This window comes from Sorex araneus, chromosome 11 (genome assembly GCF_027595985.1).
Source record: "Sorex araneus isolate mSorAra2 chromosome 11, mSorAra2.pri, whole genome shotgun sequence".
In the NCBI taxonomy this organism is placed as follows: domain Eukaryota; kingdom Metazoa; phylum Chordata; class Mammalia; order Eulipotyphla; family Soricidae; genus Sorex; species Sorex araneus.
This window is the reverse complement of record NC_073312.1, coordinates 4,688,446-4,709,904: the sequence shown is the minus strand read 5'-3', so window position 1 is coordinate 4,709,904 and position 21,459 is coordinate 4,688,446. Positions and strand designations below refer to the sequence as shown.

The 21,459-nt window shown below is 53.0% G+C and overlaps 1 protein-coding gene across 1 annotated transcript; it reads right to left on the bottom strand.

The window, feature by feature from the left end:
• Positions 1-18,876: 18,876 nt before the first annotated feature.
• NKX1-2 (NK1 homeobox 2) lies at positions 18,877-21,223 on the bottom strand. The gene is made up of 2 exons (XM_055118693.1): positions 21,010-21,223; positions 18,877-19,616 (listed from the first exon to the last, which is right to left on the bottom strand). Exons 1-2 carry the CDS (start codon positions 21,221-21,223, stop codon positions 18,877-18,879), a joined length of 954 nt encoding a protein of 317 aa, XP_054974668.1.
• Positions 21,224-21,459: the final 236 nt, after the last annotated feature.

Genomic DNA, 21,459 nt, shown 5'->3' with positions numbered 1-21,459 from the left:
GGGTTCGAATCCCAGCATCCCATATGGTCCCCTGAGCACTGCCAGGAGTAATTCCTGAGTGTAGAACCAGGAGAAACCCTGTGCATCGCCGGGTGTGACCCAAAAAGCAAAAAAAAAAAAAGAATCCTGCTGTTCTGATGGTGAAGGTTATGGGAGCGTAGAGCGGCTTGAGCTTGAGAAAAGAATATTTGGGTTGCCTTGTCAGCCAGAGCATTTCCCTCCGAAAGAGGTCCAGGAAGGCCAGAATGTGACGAATATATCCAAAATAACATGGATGAGTTCCCGCAATAAGAGTTTGAATTTGATTTAAAAAAATCCTGTACAAGATGATTAGAAGTTCCAATATATGGAGCAGTTTCAATAACAAGTAAGGCTCTCACCACATATTGACTATCAGAATAAAGATTAAAGGGTACATCATGGAACAATTTAAGTGCAGCGTAAAGCTCAGTTTTCTGAGCAGAAGTGTAACCTGTTTGCCAGACCTTCGTGCTAGTATTTGTTCGTAGCACAGCATGACCATTAGAAGATCCATCAGTAAAAATTAAACAAGCATTAGTAATAGGCTAGTAATTAGTAGTTCCTAATAGCACAGCGGGTAGGGCGTTAGCCTTGCATGTGGCCGACCCAGGTTCGATTCCTCCATCCCTCTCAGAGAGCCCAGCAAGCTACCAGGAGTATCCCGCCCGCACAGCAGAGCCTGGAAAGCTCCCCGTGGTGTATTCAATATGCCAAAAAACAGTAGCAACAAGTCTCACAATGGAGACGTTACTGGTGCCCACTCGAGCAAAACTGATAAATAACAGGATGACAGAGCTACAGTGCTACAGTGCTAGTAATAGGCTGTTGAACAGTATTATGTGGAAAAGTAAAGGGATGAGTCACCATAAAATGTAAAAAAAATTTTTTTACTTCTTTTTGGGTCACACCCGGCAATGCTCAGGGGTTCCTCCTGGCTCTGCACTCAGGAATTACTCCTGGCAGTGCTCAGGGGACCATATGGGATGCTGGGAATCGAACCTGGGTCAGCTGAGTTCAAAGCAAACACCCTACCCTCTGTGCTATTGCTCCAGCCCCTAAAATGTAAAATCTTATCCTGTGGTAAATGACTGGAAATAATACCTGAATAATTTGCTAAGGTGATGGCCCGTGAATCCGAAAGCTGATTTAACTAGTTTTGTTTGTCTTTATCAACAGGGACTCCAATTGTTCCTGGGTCTTTTCCAAAATGTAGATTAGATTGTTTTCAACCCAAAGCAATTAAAGCAATAACCATTTCATAATAAGGAGTTAAAACCTTCTGAGGAGGGGCTGGAGCGATAGCACAGCCGGTAGGGCATTTGCCTTGCACGAGGCCGACCCAGGTTCAATTCCCAGCATCCCATATGGTCCCCTGAGCATTGCCAGGGGTAATTCTTGAGTGCAGAGCCAGGAGTAACCCCTGTGCATCGTCGGGTGTGACCCAAAAAGCAAAAAAATTAAAAAACAAAACCTTCGAGGAGATGCTCCTAAATGAATCCATAAAAAAGGCTCCTCCTGATATATCCCTGCTGTCAAAGTATGGAAAGTGGGTAAAATATATAAAGTCTGGGGCTGAAGCGATAGCACAGCGGGTAGGGCATTTGCCTTGCATGCAGCTGACCCGGGTTTGATTCCCAGCATTCCATATGGTCCCCTGAGCACCACCAGGAGTAATTCCTGAGTGCAGAGCCGGGAGTAACCCCTGAGCATCGCTGGGTGTGACCCAAAAAGCAAAAAAAAAAAAAAAAAAAAAAAGTCCATGGGCGAGTATAATCACAATATCCAATGGATTGAGTCATAATGGCTTGTTCACTAATTTCAGCGCCTCTAGAGCCTGAGGTACTAATGGCTGAGAAGCATTGGGATTCGGGTCTCCTTTAAGAATATCAAACAGTGGCTTAAGCATGCCAGTAGTTAAACAACACAAGGAAGGCCTAATCCAATTAATGTCCCTGAGACGTTTTTGAAAATCGTTCAGCATACATAAATTGTCTTTTCTAAGGCTTAATTTCTGCGTTTTAACCCTATCTGCAAATAGCTGATATCCTAAATAAGAATAAGGCTCCTGGGGACTAGAGTGACAGCACAGTGGGGAGGGCATTTGCCTTGCACACGGCCGACCCGGGTTCGATTCCCAGTATCCCATATGGTCCCCTGAACACCGCCAGGGATAATTCCTGAGTGCAGAGCCAGGAGTAAACCCTGCATCACCAGGTATAACCAAAAAGCAAAAAAAACAAGAAAGAATAAGGCTCTTTGCATTATACTTTCTCGGGAGCGACAGAGTCCAGCTTGAGTTAAAGCAATTGTTAAATTTCCAAAAATAGTTAATAATTGATCTTCATCGGTACCGGCAATTAATATGTCATCCATATAATGAATACTATAACTAGTTGAAAATTGCTTTCTAACTGACTCTATAGCCTGTGCTCAAACTTTTGACACAAAGTGCGTCTATTGGCCATTCCTTGAAACAAAACTCTCCATTGATATCTTTTCATAGGTTCTTGAAAATTTGTTGCAGGGACACTAAAAGCAAAGAGAGGACAATCAGCCAGAAACAAAGGAATAGTAAAGAGACAATCTTTCAAATCTATAGTAATTTTATAAGCATTAGCTGGAATAGTTGGGCTAGAACAATAGCACAGCTGGGAGGGCATTTGCCTTGCAAGAGGCCGACCCGGGTTCAATTCCCAGCATCCCATAGGGTCCCCCGAGCACCGCCAGGAGTAATTCCTGAGTGCAGAGCCAGGAGTAACCCCTGTGCATCGCTGGGTGTGACCCAAAAAACAAACAAACAAACAAAAAACCCGGAATAGCAGAAGGCATAGGTAAACCAGGCGGTAAAGTGCCCATATGTTCCATATTTTCATTAACTTTTCTCAAATATTCTAGCGATCTCCATTTTCCTGAGTTTTTCTTCATAACAAATATAGGCGAATTCCACGGGGAATTAGAGGGCTCAATATGTCCTAATTGCAGCTGTTCTCGCACCAACTGTTGGGTAGCCGTAATGTTTTCTTGTGAGAGGGGCCACTGACCAACCCACACCGGCACATCAGACTTCCATCTAATAGCATCAGCATGGATTGCAGGGTAACAAAAGGCCCCACCTAAAAAGACAACTCTCTAGCTTGGGAGCTTGGGGAATACGGAAGAACAGGTCCACATCTTTCATAATGTCCCGGCCCCATAGACTGACTGGGAGGCTTGGGAGAATATAAGGTTGGAAACAGCCACTTTGCCCTTCATCGGCGTCCCAGGATAAAAGACCAGAGCTGTGTTTGGGGAGGATGCCATGCCTGGGCCCTGTAAGCTCGAAAAGGCAACGTGTTCAGGCCACGAGTCAGGCCAATGTTCGAGGGCTATGCCTGAAATACCGGCGCCCGTGTCTAAAAGTCCCCTAAAACATTTGCCTTGAATATTCAATTGAAGCTCGGGACACTCTTCTTGAATTTTTGGATCCAGTATACGTCCAAAGACCCAAAGCCAGCACTCCCTCTTTGTTGAGCAGACACGGCTCTTCCTCCTGTGAGACAGGGTCACAGCACTAACCGTGCAATTCTCTGGCCCGAAACAATTACATTTATGGATGAAGGAGAATTCGTTAAAATTTTTAATGCCCCTTGATAATCTGAATCTATAATTCCAGGAATAATAGAAAGACCTTTTATTTTTTTTATTTTATACTTTATTTATTTTTAATTAGTGAGTCAACGTGAGGGTACAGTTACAGATTTATACATTTTTGTGCTCATGTTTCCCCCATACAGATTTCGAGAGCCCATCCCTTCACCAGTGCCCATTCTCCACCACCAGTAAACCCAGCATCCCTCCCACCCTCCCCAGTCCCGTCTCCCCAACCCCACACTGCCACTGTGGCAGGGTATTCCCTTTTGTTCTCTCTCTCTGATTAGGTGTTGTGGTTTGCAATAAAGGTGTTGAGTGGCCATTGTGTTCATTCTCTAGCCTACATTCAGCACGCATCACCCTCCCCCCGCATGGCCTCCAACCACATTTTACTTGGTGTTCCCTTCTCTGAGTTGCCCAGAATGAGAGACCAGCCTCCAAGCCATGGAGTTAACCTCCTGGTACTTATTTCTACTATTCTTGGGTGTTAGTCTTATAGTCTATTATTCTATATTCCACAGATGAGTGCAATCTTTCTATGTCTGTCGCTCTCTTAGAAAGACCTTTTAAAGCAGAGTTACTACATCCAATCAAAAGCCCAACCGTACCTAAAGGGAAGGGCCCATACTCCCCGGTAGGCAGAGGCTGGGGTCCCATTTCAGGAGTTAAAACTGTGTAGGAACGGACACTCAGGTCCAAGCCTGTGCTGCCTGCAGTGGCTCTTCGGAGGTGGGACATGGTAAGGCATCTAGGGTTCCTGTCTGAACTGCCCCATGACACGTTTCAGGGCCTGGGGCTGGCCCTTCCTCCCGTTTCCCTGTGGACGGTTATGAACATCTGTAGAGGACTTACAGCCTCTCGCCCAATGATGACCCTTACGACATCGAGGGCAAAGTCCTGGCCCTTGGTTATCTACCTGCCTCGGGGGGTCCTCGGGGTATCGTTGGGGACATTGGGCAGCACAGTGACCAGATCTTCCGCAAGTAAAGCAGGAACCTGGCACTCGCCTGTACCCTGTGTCTTTTCTATGTCCCCTCTGCTGCTGAAACAATACTTCTTTAACAGTTTTCCCTTGCACAGCAGCAGCCACGGCCAACCCCTGCCATAAGCAGGTCCACTATCACGACATAGGCGGACAGAGTCGGCCAAGTTTCCTTTTTTCCTAAGAGGGCGCAATGCCGCCTGGCTGCGCTGTTAGCATCCTCATAAGCCAGTCATCTAACTAGAACTGCAGCTGTCTGCTCATCAGGAAGGACTCGACCAGCCGCTTGGAGAAGCCGTGATAAAAAATCCTGAAACGGCTCCTCAGGACTCTCTCTAACTTTAGATAATTCTTCTGATTTCCTGCTAGAGCAGGGCAATTTCTCCCACGTTCTGTGAGCAGCCTCCGCTATTGGAGGATAAGCAGCCTGAGGATAATTTAACTGAGCCTGATTATTAATATATTGTCCTTCACCAATCAGCATCTCATGAGAAACACCTATATTTTGAGCTCTATTTTGCTGAGCACATCCTGCACGGATTTCAAGGTGATTGTTATGTTGGGTATAACCTGTCCGGACTGTCATGAATCCAAGAGCGTTCCCTATTTCCCATAGATGATTTGGTTTCTTCTGCCCAGGAAGGAAAGGAGCAGGAGGCGCAAAGCTACCCCCATGCCACACTGTGCCAGTATTAGAGTTAAGTGTCACTCGGGACACTTCAGAGCCTTGAACTTCTTCTCTCCAGATCCTTGTTAGTTCCTTTATCCCAGGCCGAGCCCACTGGACTCCAATCAATTATTTTCCCATAGCATTGCACTGTATCACTGTCTTCTCATTGCTCATTGATTTGCTCGAGCAGGCACCAGTAGCGTCTCCATTGTGAGACTTGTTGTTACTGTTTTTGGCATATTGAATTCGCCACAGGAAGCTTGCCAGGTTCTGCCGTGTGGGCGAGATACTCTTGGTAGCTTGCCGGGCTCTCCGAGAGGGGCGGAGGAATTAACCCGGGTCGGCTGCATGCAAGGCAAACACCCTACCTGCTGTGCTATCGCTCCAGCCCACGATACTCCCCTTAATAAAGGTGGGTTAGGAACGTCGGCCCAGTATGTCATGTTAATTGTCGAGGGGCTTACTGGCGTCGTGATCAGTGATAACATAGCCAGGAAGAGTGTCTGTGGTGTTCTCGGGGTCCGGGTCGATGTCAGCACTCCTGCTCGAGATGACAGTGCCTTCAATTGTCCCCAGGTAGGGTACTTCGCTTCCCGCGTGCGAGGGAGAAGACTCCAAGGTATTCTGCCTTGTTCATGAAGGCGCCGTCTGTTCATTCCCTTCTGCACTTGCTCCACATTTATTAATTTGAGCCTCTTTGGGGGGGGGCACCAAAATTTTTCTTTATCTGTGGAAACAAAAGCAAAGCCTCTTTCCCATCGCGTGACATTTACGGGAACCCATGTGTCAGTTATGGGAGCCTTATGCTGTGCCTTTTGGTAGTTATCAGAGGAACTTTCCTTCACTTCTTGGGAATTTTCTTCCATATATTGTTTTTGCTCATTATTCCAATGTATTTTAGCTGCAGTTTGCTTTTCAATGAAATTTTAAAAATTTAAGGTAAACAGTGCTCTAGCTATTTGTCACTGGAGGTTACCGGTATGTATTCCCCATTTTTTGTTTTAAAAGCACATCCTTTAAATGTCCTGTTAGCTCTTTCAATTATTGCTTGTCCTGTACTATTGTATGGAATGCCTGTGATGTGGAAGACATTATATGCTTTAAAGAATGATGGTAATTTTGAGGCGGTATAGGTGGGTGCATTATCAGTTTTGTTTGGGGACACCCACTGCAGCAGAGACCTCCAGAAGGTGCGTTTTTACTGACTCTGCACGTTCAGAGTCAATGCCATTGCCTATCGGTAATGGGAAAAGGTATCTGTGGATTGATGCACATACTTATGTCTTCCAAGTGCTGATGCAATAGCTACATCCATCTGCCATAACTGATTATGGCCGCCCCTGGGGTTAGTACCAGCGGCATATGAGGGGTATTAATGACCTGACACGGTCGCACAATTTCCTTCACCTGGGACTTTGTAATTGAAAAGTTTGTTTTTAAAGCTTTGGCGTTCTTATGAGAATCTTTTGCCCCGATAACTGTCACTATTAATTTATCAGCCACATCATTCCCATGGGCCATAGGCCCTGGCAAGTTGGAATGTGCACGTACATGGGTAATATATAACGACTGAATTCTAGCACGCAAAAGATCCCGTAATGTGTTTTGTTTGTCTGTTTGTTTTTTCCTTTTTGGGTCACACCCAGTGATGCTCAGGGGTTACTCCTAGCTCTGCACTCAGGAATTACCCCTGGCAGTGCTCAGAGGCCACATGGGATGCTGGGAATGGAACTGGGTCGGGCACGTGAAAGACAAACGCCCTACCCGCCGTGCTATCACTCCAGCCTCAAGATCCTGTAATGTTTTAAATAGTCCTATTAACTCATTCTGTGCCAGAGGAAGAGCAATGTGGGGGTCCCGTCCTGTCCAGCAGGGAGGACCCTTCGTGGGGCTGAGGAGGGGACGCAGCTAAATGAACAGACGCAGAGCCAGAAAGCAGCAAGAAATAGGAGAACTTTATTCCACTGGCAGTTACAGCATTTATACTTGCCCGCTGGGAGGCAGTGGTATGGTATACGTGCCCGGACCCCCGTACAAGCAGTAGTCAATCACAGATTGTGACATGTCCATGTATCATGTCAGGCACAGGTATCGGCTAGGGTAACAATGGCGGAACAGTAAGGTCAGTAAGGTCAGTAATGGCAACCTTGTTACAGGAATTTTAAGTAAGCCTCTGTTTGAGAAGAGCTAGGCTCTGTCTTACTTGAAGATAAGAGCCAGGCTTGTAAAATGGCTCCCTACAGAGCAACTGTAATTACATGCTTTACAGTCCAAGCTGCAGCCGACCCAGGTTCGATTCCTCCATCCCTCTCGGATAGCCTGGCAAGCTACCGAGAGTATCCTGCAGGCACGGCAGAGCCTGGCAAGCTACCCCTGGCGTATTAAATATGCCAAAAACAGTAACAACAAGTCTCAAAATTGAGACGTTACTGGTGCCTGCTCGAGCAAATCGATAAGCAACGGGATGAAGGTGACAGTCTAAGCTGCACACTGCGAATCAGTAAGGATATCTAAGGCTTCCTCAAGGTCTTGTAATAAGCAAACTAGCGCATGCAATTCATTTTTTCTGTACAGATTGATATGGGGTATCAGTTTTACATGTTAAGGAAAGGTTGGTATAAACAGGTTTACATGGATTGTTATTAGCATCGTAAAGAAAGTAGGAGCAGAAGGAATCGGTTCATTTTTTTTTTTCTTTTTTGGGTCACACGCAGCGATGCAAAGGGGTTACTCCTGGCTCATGCACTCAGGAATTACTCCTGGCGGTGCTCAGGGGACCACACGGGATGCTGGAAATCAAACCCGGGTCAGCCGCGTGCAAGGCAAACGCCCTACCCGCTGTGCTATCGCTCCAGCCCCAAGAATCGGTTCATTTTTAACTATATTTGGCAATATCCAATATCCGACCCCAGCCAGGGGATGCTGCTCCCGCCGCCCTGGAGAAGGGGCTCCGCGCCCGCCCTCGCGCAAAGGCTACCGGGCCGGGGCTGCCAGGCCCAGGAAGCCGCGCGGGCAGGGGGTCGCAGCTGCCCGGCGCCCCCGCCCCGGGTCCCCGGGGGTCCGCGCGCCGCGCCGCCTCCTCCCCGGGCCCGCCACGTTCACGGCCTGCAGGCGGGGCCTGCCGCACCCCGGCCCCGTGACCCTCGGCTCGCGCCCCCCGCACCTCGCCCTGCCGCTGCTCCCCGCCGCGACCCCCCGACCACGCCCGCGCGGGTACCTGGCGGCAGCGGGGCGGATTGCGGGGATTCGGCCGCGCAGCGGCACGCGGCTTAAAATGCGGCTTCCGGCCCGCCCCCGAGACGCTCTCGCCTCCCATTGGCTGGCTCGGGGAGACCGGCCGCCAATCGCTAGGACCTTCCCCGGCCCCGCCCCGATCCCGCCCCGGCCCCGCCCACACCGCGCCGGCGCGCGGCAGCCTCTGACGCCCACGGTGGGTTCGAGCCCAGTGCGCGCGTCTGTGGTGCGGGTCGCCGGCGCCCTCCTGCCAGGCCGGGAGGGAGACCAGTCGGGCCCTTGCTGGCGGAAAGGCGGGGTCCGACTACCTGAGACGTCGGCGGGGCCCCCGGGGGTCCGCCCCGTCCTGCATCTGCAGCCCAGGGTTCTGGTCCCCGCCTCGCTGGGCCCGGGTGCACCTGAGCCGCCCCTCGCAGCGGCCTCCGAGACCCGGGGACGCTCTTCCATGCCCCTGACCCCCTCCAGAAGGGCTAGCTCCCCACCCACTGGAAGTGCCGCCACCTGCTTAAGTGACGGCGGCGCCCCCCACGCCCCCGTATCAAGCCCCCACCTCCGAAAGGATGCCGGGGTAGGAGCACGTGGGAGGCAGTGTACACCTTTCCTTACCGGTACCTGCTTGCAGATAGTCACCTCCCCCGCTCGGTGATGCTTTGATGGACGGTTTTCCTGCATCATGAGGGTGGGAATCGCTAGCATTTAATTCCACTTTTCGAAAGGGAAGGGGTTTGGCAGAAGCAATAGTACCCTGGGTAGTGCGCTTGCCTTATCCGCAGCTAAGTCGGGTTTGATTCCCGGGACCCCGTATGGTCCCCTGAGCCCACCAGGAGTGATTCCTGAATGCAGAGCCCTGAGCACCATTGAGTGTGGCCAAAGAAACAAACAAATAAAAATAAGAAAAGGCAATGTTAAGTGAAATTAGTCAGGAAGGGAGGGACAGACATATAATGACTGCACTCATTTTGGAATATCACTATATCACTGTCATCGCATTGTTCATCGATTTGCTGGAGCGGGCGCCAGTAATGTCTCCATTCCTCCCACCCCTGAGATTTTAGCAGCCTCTCTTTACTCGTTCTTCCCCAAGGCGCCACATTGGAGGCTCTTTTAGGGTCAGGGGAATGAGATCCATAATTGTTACTGTTTTGGGCATATCAAATACGCCACAGGGAGCTTGCCAGGCTCTACCTTTCAGGCAGGATACTCTCTGTAGATTGCCAAGTTCTCCGAGAGTGAGAACTAGACAATAAGAGATTGTGCGGCCGCAAATGCGGCCACAACTGTGGTCGCATGCTTCTGGGAGCTTTGTTTTATAGTCTCTGGATCTTGGTAAAATATTAAATTGGTAAATTATGGTTAGTAAATCATGTGTGTGACACAGAATTATGGAACAAGAAATACAGAAAATACAGGTATACAAGAAATATGAAATATACAGGCGTAATAAGAAATATGAAACATACAGGTAAAACAAGAAATAGGGTACATAGAGAATTTAAGAAAATGGTCAGCACTACATGTTAAACAACAGCTTACTTAAGTCAAAGCCAGAGCATGAAAGTCACAACACATGTGAGAATGAGTAATAGTTTGAACCTTGTTTTCAACAGCTGGCTGGATAAAAGGTGGTTTCTGCAAACGCATATTATGTGAGCAATGAATTATCAAGACCATCTGTGTTCACCTGTATCCTGTGATCCCAGTTTTAGTGAGTTTTTAAAGTATCAGTAACAACAATCTTAACATCCCCATGTAACCATTGTAACGTTAATCTAATGTAACCATACCAATTTTCAGAAACAAGTAGCATAATATGAGACTAACATAATAAGGACAGTAGAGATAAGGGCCAGAAGGGTCACGCCATGGTTTAGAAGACAGCCCCACATGCTGGGGGGGAAAGGCAGTTGGGATGGAGAAGGAACCATTAGATAAATGATGGTTGGAGGGATCGCCCGGGATGGGAGATGTGTGCTGAAAGCAGACCAAGGACCAACCATGATGGCCTTTTAGTATCTGTATTGCAAACCATAACGCCCAAAATTAGAGAGAGAGTAAGAAGGATTGTACCTGCCTCAGAGGCAGAGAGTGGGGTGGGGTGGGGGTGGCGGGTGGGACACGGGAACGGTGGTGCTGGACAATGTGCACTGGTGGAGGGATGGGTGCTCCTGTGACTGAAACGTAATCATGCACGTTTATAACTGGACCTCACGGGGATCCTGTAGAGCTTCTTTAAACAAAAGAAAAGGCAATATTTTTTCTGCTGAGAGTCAGCAGACACTGCTCCTCCTCCAGCCCCCTCCTCTGGCCCCCCCTACCCCCCTGAGTTTTCTCCATGGCTTCCTGGAGTGGGAAGCACAGTTGGGCCCATATAAAACTTCACTTTGGGGGGCTGGAGCGATAGACAGCGGGTAGGGCGTTTGCCTTGCACGTGGCCGACCCGGGTTCGAATCCCAGCATCCCATATGGTTCCCTGAGCACTGCCAGGAGTAATTCCTGAGTGTAGAACCAGGAGTAACCCCTGTGCATCGCCGGGTGTGACCCAAAAAGCAAAAAAAAAAAAAACAAAAAACTTCACTTTGGGCTGCTTGATGGACAAGTTTGCTAACGCTTTCCCCTGTGTCCCAATTTGTTTTTAAATTTCTATCGGGGGGTGTTTGAGGGGCTACACCCGGCCACTGCCCAGGGTCTACTTTCTGCTGTGTGCTCCGGAGTGACCCCTGGGATGCTCAGGGCACCGTGAGTGGTGCCAGGATAGAACCAAGGCGACTTCTCCACCCTGTACCGTTTCCCCAAGTCCTTGTGTGTGAAGTTCCTAAAGAAACCTTTTGGTTTGGGGGCCGCGTTGAGTGATGCTCAGGGTTGACTCCTGGCTCTGGGCGCAGGACTCACTCCTAGCGGTGCTCGGGGACCATATCAGATGCCAGGGATGAAATCCCGGTCCACTACAGGGAAAGCAAGCGTCTTACCCACTGTACTATTTCTTGGCCCTTCCGAAAGGAATCTTGAGCTGAATGCAGGGAGGTGACTTAGGTCCCCACTGGCCCGGCTGTCAGAACATCAGTTCTCTCATTTTCCAAAGACTGATGCTAGAAGGAACTTTCTAAACTCTTTTTTTTTTCAACCCTCTGTTACTTTTTCCTTTTTTTAAAACTCTATAAAATGGACACTGTCTCATTCAGGTGACGTTTTTGTTTTCTACATGTGGTTATATTCACTTTATTGTCAAGTCAAAGACGTGTTTCCATTCTCCCTGGGAAATTCTTTTCCTCCCTCCACCCACCCAGCTCTCCCCTTCTTCCTTCTTCCATCACCACAATGAGAATCTTTAATATTCACTTTTGTTTATCCTTGAAAGAATCTTGAGGGGGCCAAAGAGAGAGTACGGGGGGTTAACGCACTTGACTTGCATGCGGGTGGCCCCAGTTCTATCCCTGAAACCAAATATGGCCCCTGAGCACCACCAGGAGCGATCTTCGAGCACAGAGCAAGGAGTAGCGCCTATGCACTGTTGGCTGTGGTCCAAACCCCCTTCCAAAAAGAGGTTCTTTGTGCAAAGGGAAGGAAAAACAGATGTATGCCATCATTTTCTCCACTCTCCAGTGAGGCTGTACTTAACGCCGTCTGGTACTGTGTGCAGGCCCTCTGTCCCAGTGCGGGAGGGGACCCCCGCTCTTGTTTTTAGATGCATGAGTACCCATACTGCTGCAGTTTCAGAGTTCCAGCCTCTTGTTATCTTAGGGGACACCACAGCAGGTGACCCCACCTCTGACGTTCCCTAAAGGCGCATCTGTGGGTCATGTGCTAGGAGCAGGCTTGCCTACGGAAGTGGCCCACACTTCTGAGATCCAGCCTAAAACCTTTCGATCTGCAGGAAAGGCAGTAGAGCAAGAATGACCCGTCTCAGGCTGGAGTGATAGCACAGCGGGTAGGGCGTTTGCCTTGCACGCGGCCGACCCGGGTTCGATTCCCAGCATCCCATAGGGTCCCCTGAGCACCGCCAGGAGTAATTCCTGAGTGCAGAGCCAGGAGAAACCCCTGAGCATCGCTGAGTGTGACCCAAAAAGCAAAAAAAAAAAAAAAAAAAAGAAGAAGAAGAAGAAGAATGATTCATCTCAAAGGATGCTCCCTCAGGGGCCTGAGGCTCAGCAGATGACATCGTGTGGAAACGGAGTGTCTATCAGAAAACTTAGAGCAATTCTCCAGTGCCATTTTTTGCAGCAAGTCTGAATTTCCTTCAGATTCTTGTAAACAATGAGTAAAATAGCACATTCAGGGCTGGAGAGACAGTACAGGGGTAAGGCCCTTCGCTGCATGTGACCGACCCTGCTTTAATATCAGCACCATAGATGAAGTGATCGCTGAGCACCATGGGGTGTGGCCCCACGCCCTCACCAAAAGTAAACAAGAAGAGATTACTAAATGCTGGAAAGATAAGACAGTGGGTAGGGCCCTTGCCTTGCACATGACGGACCCAAGGTCAATCCCTGGCATCCCATATGGTCCCCTGCGCCCTGCCAGGAGCGATTCCTGAATGCAGAGCCAGGAGGAACCCCTGAGCATCACCCAGTGTGGCCCAAAAACAAAAGAAATAGGAATAACATGCTGACGACTGGATGTCTTCAATGCTGCAGCTCTTTATTTGTAGCTCATGTGGGTAACAGGAGCTCAGCAATAACCTCCGCATCCAAGACAGCGATCCTAACAGCTCAGCTCACTCTGCAGAGGCCCCACTTTATTAAAATGCCCCCTCTAGAAACAGCATAGGAGAAAAACGCTGTTTCTACTATCTGTTTGCTTACAACCAATGTATATGAGGCTGTGCAATACCGCCAATCAGGTCACAGGTTCCCACAACAAGTAAGAGTTTGTAGATTTGAAACTCAGATTATCATCTGAGCCTTCTCCTTTCCTCTGTAGCATCATGGCATCCAAAACAGCATCAGCATTTCTCTAATTCTTTTCTTTTGTGCTTCTGTAACTGGAAGGAAAAATACTACTTGTATGGCTACAAGTAGTACATCTTTGCTGGGGTTATCATTTCTGTTCAAATCATTTAATTTTTTTTTTTTTTGCTTTTTGGGTCACACTCGGTGATGCACAGGGGTTACTCCTGGCTCTGCACTCAGGAATTACCCCTGGTGCTCAGGGGACCATATGGGATGCTGGGAATCGAACCCGAGTCGGCCGTGTGCAAGGCAAACGCCCTCCCCGCTGTGCTGTCGCTCCAGCCCCTCAAATCATTTAAAATCCAGTCATCCATTGCCCAGACTTCTTTATTTTGAGAGGGTGGCCACACCCAGTGATGCTCAGGTGCTACTCCTGGCTCAGTGCTCAGGTCATTCCAGGCAGAGCGCTGGCAACAGTGTAATACTGGGTATCGAACTCAGGACTCCCCTATGCAAAGCATGTTCTCGGACCCTCAAACACTCTCTCTCTTCAGGTCCTTTTACCCAAATATCTGAAAAAAGTCGTTGATGCAAGGGAGGGGTAGACAGGCAGGGAAGGGAAGAGGAGAGGAGGGAGCCTGGTGACGGGCCAGGTGGAAGAAGTGGGCAGAGATGGGGCTAAGAAATTGGGTCAAGGACTGGAGCTCAGGCTGGGCTTTGCCTGCAGGAGACCTGGGTTCAGCCCTTGGTCTCTCGGTTCCCCAAGTGCCACCAGGTGTGGCCAGACACAAAACAAAATGGACAGCGACGTGTTGGAAGCAGCGGGTGCTGGGAGGTGGATGGGGTGAGGCATGGCCTAGAGAATCAATCCTGCCACACAGAGCCAGCTGCCACCAGCTGCCACCCACGCCTTACCGGCAGGGACACTGAGGTAAATAAGAGAAATTCTTCTGTCTCTTTTATAATTTTGGTTGAGGTGTGTTTTTTTTTTTTTTTTTTTGGTGCAGGGGAGAGTATTGGAGGCACCCGGCAGTGCCCAGGGGTGACTCATAGTGATGCCTGAGGGATAGTATACAGCCCCAGGGGTTCAAAGTGGGGTCACCCACAGGCAGGACAAGTGCTTGAACCCCTGTGCTATCTCTCTGGCCCTGGAATTCAATTCAAGATATATTTATAGCAGTGATGAATTTTTGCTGCCTTCCTTATATTGGCAGACGCTAGTTAAATCGGTGTTTTTCCGTTTTTGTTTGTTTAAGATTTTTTTTTTTTTTTTGCTTTTTGGGTCGCACCTGGCGATGCACAGGGATTACTCCTGGCTGTGCACTCAGGAACCACCCCTGGCAGTGCTCAGGGGACCATATGGGATGCTGGGATTCAAACCCGGGTCGGCTGTGTGCAAGGCAAACGCCCTCCCCGCTGTGCTATCACTCCAGCCGCACATTTTTGTTTGTTTAGGGGTCACACTCAGTGGCGCTTGGGGACCGTGTGCTTCGGATCAAAGCCCGGCCTTCTGCCTGCAGAGCAAAGCTTTGCTCCAGCCTTTGAACTATCTCCCTAGCCCACTAAACAGGTTCTTAGGAGTTAGTTGTTGTTGTTGTTGTTGTTGCTGTGTCCCTGGGAGTGGGGGGACTCCCACTCAGCTGTGCTCAGCGCTTACTCCTGGCTCTGCACCTAGGACTCACTCCTGGCAGGGCTCTCAGGGACTGTACAGGTACCAGGGATTGAACCCAGGGCGGCTGAGTGTAAGGCAAGAGCCCTGCCCCGCTATACTATGTCTCCGGCCCCGAAACAGTGGTCTGGAGTGTCAGAAATCTATGACTAGTGTGTGCCCAAGTCCAAGAAGTCGCTCCCTGTGTTCCGTCACGGGCATTTGCCTTCAAAGGAAGGCTCCTTTCAGCAAGGGCTTGGTCGTGAAACCCCGTAGGCCGATAGGCCAAGGTTGATCTGATTTGTCTCCACTGGTAAGAATTCTTCACTAGCCAGGTGAGGGGCTCAAAGTGCTGCAGTGCAAGCTTGGCTGCACAGTCCTGGGTTCCATCCTCGGCATTTCACGGTCTCTGAGCATAGATGTGACCCCTGGCACTACAAACAAACAAACAAAAAAATTTTTTTTTCTTTTTCTATGAAAATGGGCTGTAGCGATAGCACAGTGGGTAGGGAGTTTGCTTTGCATTTGGCCGACCTGGGTTTGATCCCTCCGCCCCTCTCGGAGAGATCAAGCTACCAAGAGTATCTCGCCTGCACGGCAGAACCTGGCAAGCTACCCATGGTGTATTTGATATTCCAAAAAGAGTAACAACAAGTCTCAAGATGGAGATGTTACTGGTGCTTGCTCGAGCAAATTGATGAGCAACGGGATGACAGTGACAGTGACAGTTCTATGGAAATGAATCTTAGGGTGTGTATATGTGTGCTGACTCATGTAAGGTAAGCACTACACACACACACACACACACACACACACACACACACACACACATATACTATATACCTACCTGGAAGGAGAGTTGGGTCATATCTGGCAGTGCTCAGGGCTTACTCCTGCCTCCGGGTTAGGCTTGAGGGATCACAGGTGACACCAGGAATCACTCCCAGGTTGACTGTGAGCAAGGCAAGCACCCAAACCACGGAGCTCTCTCTCCAACTCAAGCACTGTGTTTAGATCTAGCCAGGGTTGGAAGAAGACAAGAAAATAGTAGAGCAGGCCCGGAGGAATAGCACAGAGGCTCAGAGCACGGACCTCAGAAGCCTGGGATCCCAAGTTCAAGTCCCCTCTCTCCCGCCTGCACTCGGCAGGATTCTGCTGAACTGTGTGAGCCCGGCAGCTGTCATCTGCCATCCTGGCACCATGCACCACTCCCAGGAGCACTGAAGCTCTGTGTGTGTGTGTCTGTGTGTCCGTGTGCGTATGAGCCTCAAAAAAAAAGGGTGAAATCCTCTGGCCTATTAAAGCATGGCCAAGAAGTGAGGTCTCTGGGGAGCACTGCAGTGCCCTCACCGTGAGCACCCCAACCGTGGCTTGTGTGTGGGCACTGCAGCTAAAGAAGTGCAAGCCTAAAAGCACTGCAGCCTGATGTGGGGCCCCCAGTCACACACCCTACACCCAAGCATGTGTGTGATCCCCGTCATCCCACGCCCACACCATCACCTGTAAGGAAGGAAGGGGGGGATTGTTTACAAAGTAGTGTTAGGGGAGCTGTACCCCCCTCCCCTGAATGCAAGCTGGTGGGCAGAGGGGATTCAGGCCTACAACCTCTGAGTGTTGGGAAATCACCTCAAGCCTCGCTAATCAAGAGCAGGAAATAGTTCACCAGGAAATAGTTTCAAAAAGAATTTATTAGACAAACAGCAATAAACGGAGTGTAAGGATTTGGTTAGAAAGCCCAGGGCCTTGGAAAGCAGGAGCTCAAGGGCAAACTTCTGGGTCATCTCTCTCTTCCAGGCCTCGGAAGCAAGAACAGGGAGGAAGCGGCTTCCTCCAGCACCTGGCCGAGGCTCCCTTCCACTGCTGTGTCTGGGATTCTGGGACCGGAATGAGTGAAAGGATTCCACACCCCCCAGAAGCTGATGGTCTTAGCTAGAGATGCTACCTCAGGGGGCTTGGCAGCGAACACGCAATGTGGCTCTTGGAAACCCACCAATTGTTTTAAAGCTCACTGTCAACGTGGGAAGTGAATAAAATCATGTCCTATCCTTCCGTGTCTGCCTTTTTAAATCTCATCTGGCACCAACTGGTCTTTCAGAAAGCCACACTGTGCTGCTGGGAGAACATCATTTCTTTAGACCAGAAGGGAGGGGCCGGAGCGATAGCACAGCGGGTAGGGCGTTTGCCTTGCACCCGGCCGACCCGGGTTCGATCTCCGGCATCCCATATGGTCCCCCAAGCACTGTCAGGAGCAATTCCTGAGTGCAAAGCCAGGAGTAACCCCTGAGCATCGCTGGGTGTGACCCAAAAAGCAAAAAAAAAAAAAAAAAAATAGACCAGAAGGGAAAGGGTCACAGTTGTTGGTCGTGTATAAGCAATGCGTGTTTTCAAAGCTCCTGGCATCTGAGGAAGGCTGACTGAACTTAGGGAAAAGAGGGGATGTTTTTCTCTATCGTGCCGGATAACAGAACGAGGGCCTAGCAAGATGGGAAAATAGCATTCGTTCACAATGCCAGTGTGCCTTTACTTTGGAAGAAGCCACCGATGGTTGCGTTTCATGATAACGAATAGCAAGGACCGTGGTTCCCCTGTGGGTGTCAGAGAGCTTCACGTAATCAAGTGAGGAGAAGAGAGAGACACTTGAGCTAGTCTGGGTTTCCAAGATCCGGGTGATGACCCACATGACCCAGCAAAGGAGAGCTTTCCAACCGAGAGACTTTCACGGGAAAGCCAACGTTCCCCCCAAGGATAAAGGAAAAGCAGCAACTAGGATGCCCGCCATCAAAAGCCAAGTCCACTGTGGGTATTTTTTTCCCTTCTGGTGAAGACTTAGCTCTTTCCGCCCAAGAGTTCTTCCAGCTGTTACAACCTTTGGCTTGGTCACGGGACATCTGAGAGAGCCGGGAACGACAACTCTTTCCAGCCGGATTCTTAGCTGACGTTCTAAAAATGCCCCGGTTATGCTTTTGGAAACACAGTCCAGTTCAGGACTGTAGTTGGCCCATGCAGTGCTCACTGGGGCAGACTGGGGAGCCGGGATTGGGTGTCTCTTGGAGCATCCAAACCAGCATTAGATGGCAAGGTTTCAGTCACGCCAACGTCCCTTCAGGATCTTTTTGTGCTTCTGGCCGTGGCAGCTGCCCTAAGGCTCGGGGACGGTCACACTGTTCAGCAGGAATTTCGGGTGGGAAACGCGGTAGCATCTCTCGGGAAGATTCTTGTGCGGAGTCTGGAGCTCTCAGGCCGCCTGGGAACCGAAGCTCCAAGATGGCAGGCTTGGAAGCACCGAGCAAACGGAGGCGGGCAGCGTGCGCGAGGGGACCCAGCTCTGCCCGGCTCGCTTGTGCATCGCTTGGGGGCTTGGGCTCACGACCGGGCATGAGAAGGGAAGAGCAGCTCTGGAAGAGGGAAATTCCTCGGAGTGAGCGAAGATCTTGGAAGGTTCCAGCGCCCCGGGCGCGAGCAGCCGGCAGGCAGGGCGCACGGGCCTCTCTCCCCCGGGCCCCCAGAGTCCTGAACCGGAGAAAGCTCCCGGTGTAGCAGCAGCCGCGCCGGGAATGGTAAGGCCGCGGTCAGCCTCCGGTTCCCCCGAAAGACCGCGGGTCCCCAGCCCCTCTGCGGGCGGTGCGGACTCGGGGGCGCGGTGGGCCGGCAGCCCGCGGCTTCCCCTGCCCCCTGGCGGCGCCCGGGGCGGCGGGCAGGGCAGGGGCGCGCAGACCCCCGCGCGCACCAGGAGGGGGCGATCCTGACGCTCCTGCGCGCGCGAGTGGAAAAGAGACCGGAGCGGGGGGCCGGCGGGACTCCGGGTTCATAGGTGCGGGGCGTAGAAAGGGGTCAGGTAGGAGGGCCCCAGGAAGGGCGCAAACGGGCCCCCGGCCGCCGCCGCGGCCAGCGGGAAGGAGGTGGCGGCCGGGAAGAGGACGTTGGTGGCGGAGAAGGAGGGGAAAGTCTGGAAGGGGATCGCGCCCGGCCCCGGGGGCCCCGGGGGCCCCTGGCTGCCCGCCGCACCGCCGTTGCTGGGCCCCGCCGCGGCCGCCCCCGACGTCCCGGGCTGGGGCGCGCCGCCTCCGGTCTGCGCCGCGCCGTCGGCGCCCGGGTTCTGCTTCTTCCACTTGGTCCTGCGGTTCTGGAACCAGATTTTGACCTGCGTCTCCGTGAGGCTGAGCGACAGCGCCAGGTTCAGGCGCTCGCACACCGACAGGTAGCGCGTGGCCCGGAATTTGTTCTCCAGGGCCACCAGCTGCTCGTAGGTGAAGGCGGTGCGCGCGCGCCGGGGCTTGGCACAGCTGGGCTCGGGGCGCCGGCGCCGCGGCCTGGGGGAGCCGGGCGAGGCCGGGGACGCCGCCCCGCCCGCCCCGCCGCGCTCCCCGGCCGCGGGCGCCAACGCCCGGGCCTCGAGGGGGCGCGCCGGGTCCCCCTGAGCGCGCGACGCCCGGTCCGGCCGCCGCCGCGGCCCCGCGTCCTCGGGGTCATCCGCCTCCTCTTCCGCCTCCTCGGCCTCCGAACCCTCCAGGGGGGACGCGGCGCCCGCGCCTCGCTCCGCCGCATCTGCGGGAGAAGGGGGCGATGACCGGCACTCCACCAGGTCCCCGCCAGCTCCGCGCCTCCCCCGCAAGCCCTCCCGGAGCGCGCCGGTCGCCCTCAGCCGCGCCCCCACTCCGCATCCTCGGAGCGCTTCCCAGGAGTTGGGGTTCAGGGGGTCCCAGCGACACCTCGCCCCTCACACCCGCCTCCTCGTAGGCGTCCACGGGGCATATTTTAAACGAACGCGTGACACCCGCATCCAAAAGCCAAATAGTCTCATTGGGCACCTGGGGGTGGGGGGCAGGGCCTGGGAGCACTGGGCATCGAGACATTGAGATGCCAAGTCCGTTTCGGGCCGGCCGGTCTCTGGAAGCCTCTTTTGGTCTGGGGGCGTCGAGCAATTAAAAAAGAAGTTATTAAGCCACCCCCTCCCCCTTTTAAAGTGAAATTCCCCTTTCCCCATCTTCTCTCTCCTGCCGTGTTAATAGAGTTTCAGATTTGTGCGGGCCGGATCGATAGATGTCATCTATTAAAGGTAAGTTTTAATCGAACAATATTAGGATCAGACAGGGAAAGGGGGTTTGAAGTCGGTACCTGCAAGCTGTGGGTAGGAGATATGCAGGCGTCTGTAATAGAATATCGATCACGGGGTGGGGGAGGGGAGCGGGGCCCCTCGGAGGGGCGATCCGGACAATTACCAGGCGCACCTCCCGGGCCCAGGCGCGGCCGCCAGAGGCGCCCCGAGCCCCAGACAATCAAGAGCGAGGTCGGGGCGGGCGCGCGGGATGCGGGGCGTCCTGCGCCTCTCCCGGACCTGCGCCCGCGTTTGGCAGGCGGTGCCGGGGCGCAGACCCTGCCCGGCGGGCGCGGGGCCGGCCCGGCAGCAGGTGTGCGCCAGAGCCAGGAGTAAGTGGGCCACGGGGCTGGGGAGGAGAAAGGGCTCGAAACCTGCACCCCACTGCAGCCCTGCGCCCCCGCCGGGTCACTGCCCAGCTCTGGGGAGAGGAGCCGGGCCGGGGACGGGCAGGGCCTGCAGGTGGCTCTGGGCATCGCGAGTGGAGCCCGACGGGTCCCCCTGAGCCCCGAGGCTCACTTAAACCCCCGGGCAACGCCTCAGTCCCGGATTCTCTGGTCCCTAAAGCAGGGGCGCTGCTAAGGGCGCTGCATCCCGGGTCTGAAGTTTCCCACGACTCCGAGCCCGTCTTTAGCCCAGGTCCTGGCGCACAGGGGGCGCCCTACGAATGCAGTTAGCTGGACACGGTGGCCGCCGCGGGGGGACCCGAGGCCGGGGCCGGGGGCGCAGCCGCTCCCGCCTCCTCGCTCCATCCCCGGCGCCCGCCTGCCCCGCGCACCTCCCGGGGGACGTCCCCGCCCCTCCCCGCCTCCCCCGGCCGGGAAGGTCCCCGCTCGGCCTTACCAGGGGTCTCCCGCCGCTGGCCCGGCTCCCCCGAGCTGAGGTCGGGCCCCGATTCCGCCTCTGCCAAACTTTTCTTGGCCTCCCGGGGCGCGGGGCGCGCGTCGGGGAGCGCCGTGCGGGTGAATTTCTGCGGGTCCAGGATGTCCAGCACCGAGAAGGAGATCCGGGGGTCGGCGGGGGCCGCCTTGGCCCCGCCGCCCTGCCAGGCCAGCATGCCCGCGCCCGCGCTGCCGCCGGCCGGCCCGGGGGCTCGCTCGCAGCTGTCCAGCGGCGGGGGAGGGTCGCGGCGCCCAAGTGAAGCGGGCGGTGGGGGGCGGGGAGAGCCGCGGGGGGCTGCGCGCGGATTGGCACTGCCGCCGCCCCGGCCACCGCCACGTGCGGGTCGCGCTCGCCGCCACCCCCGGAGTGGCCAGCGCCGCTCCCGAGCCGCGCATCCGGGCGCCCCGGCCC

Coding starts and splice junctions, on each gene's coding strand:
- NKX1-2 (XM_055118693.1), bottom strand. CDS start 21,223: ATGCTGGCCTGGCAGGGCGGCGGGGCCAAGGCGGCCCCCGCCGACCCC. Junction 19,617..21,009: donor CCAGCGGCGGGAGACCCCTG/GTAAGGCCGAGC, acceptor CTTCTCCCGCAG/ATGCGGCGGAGCGAGGCGCG.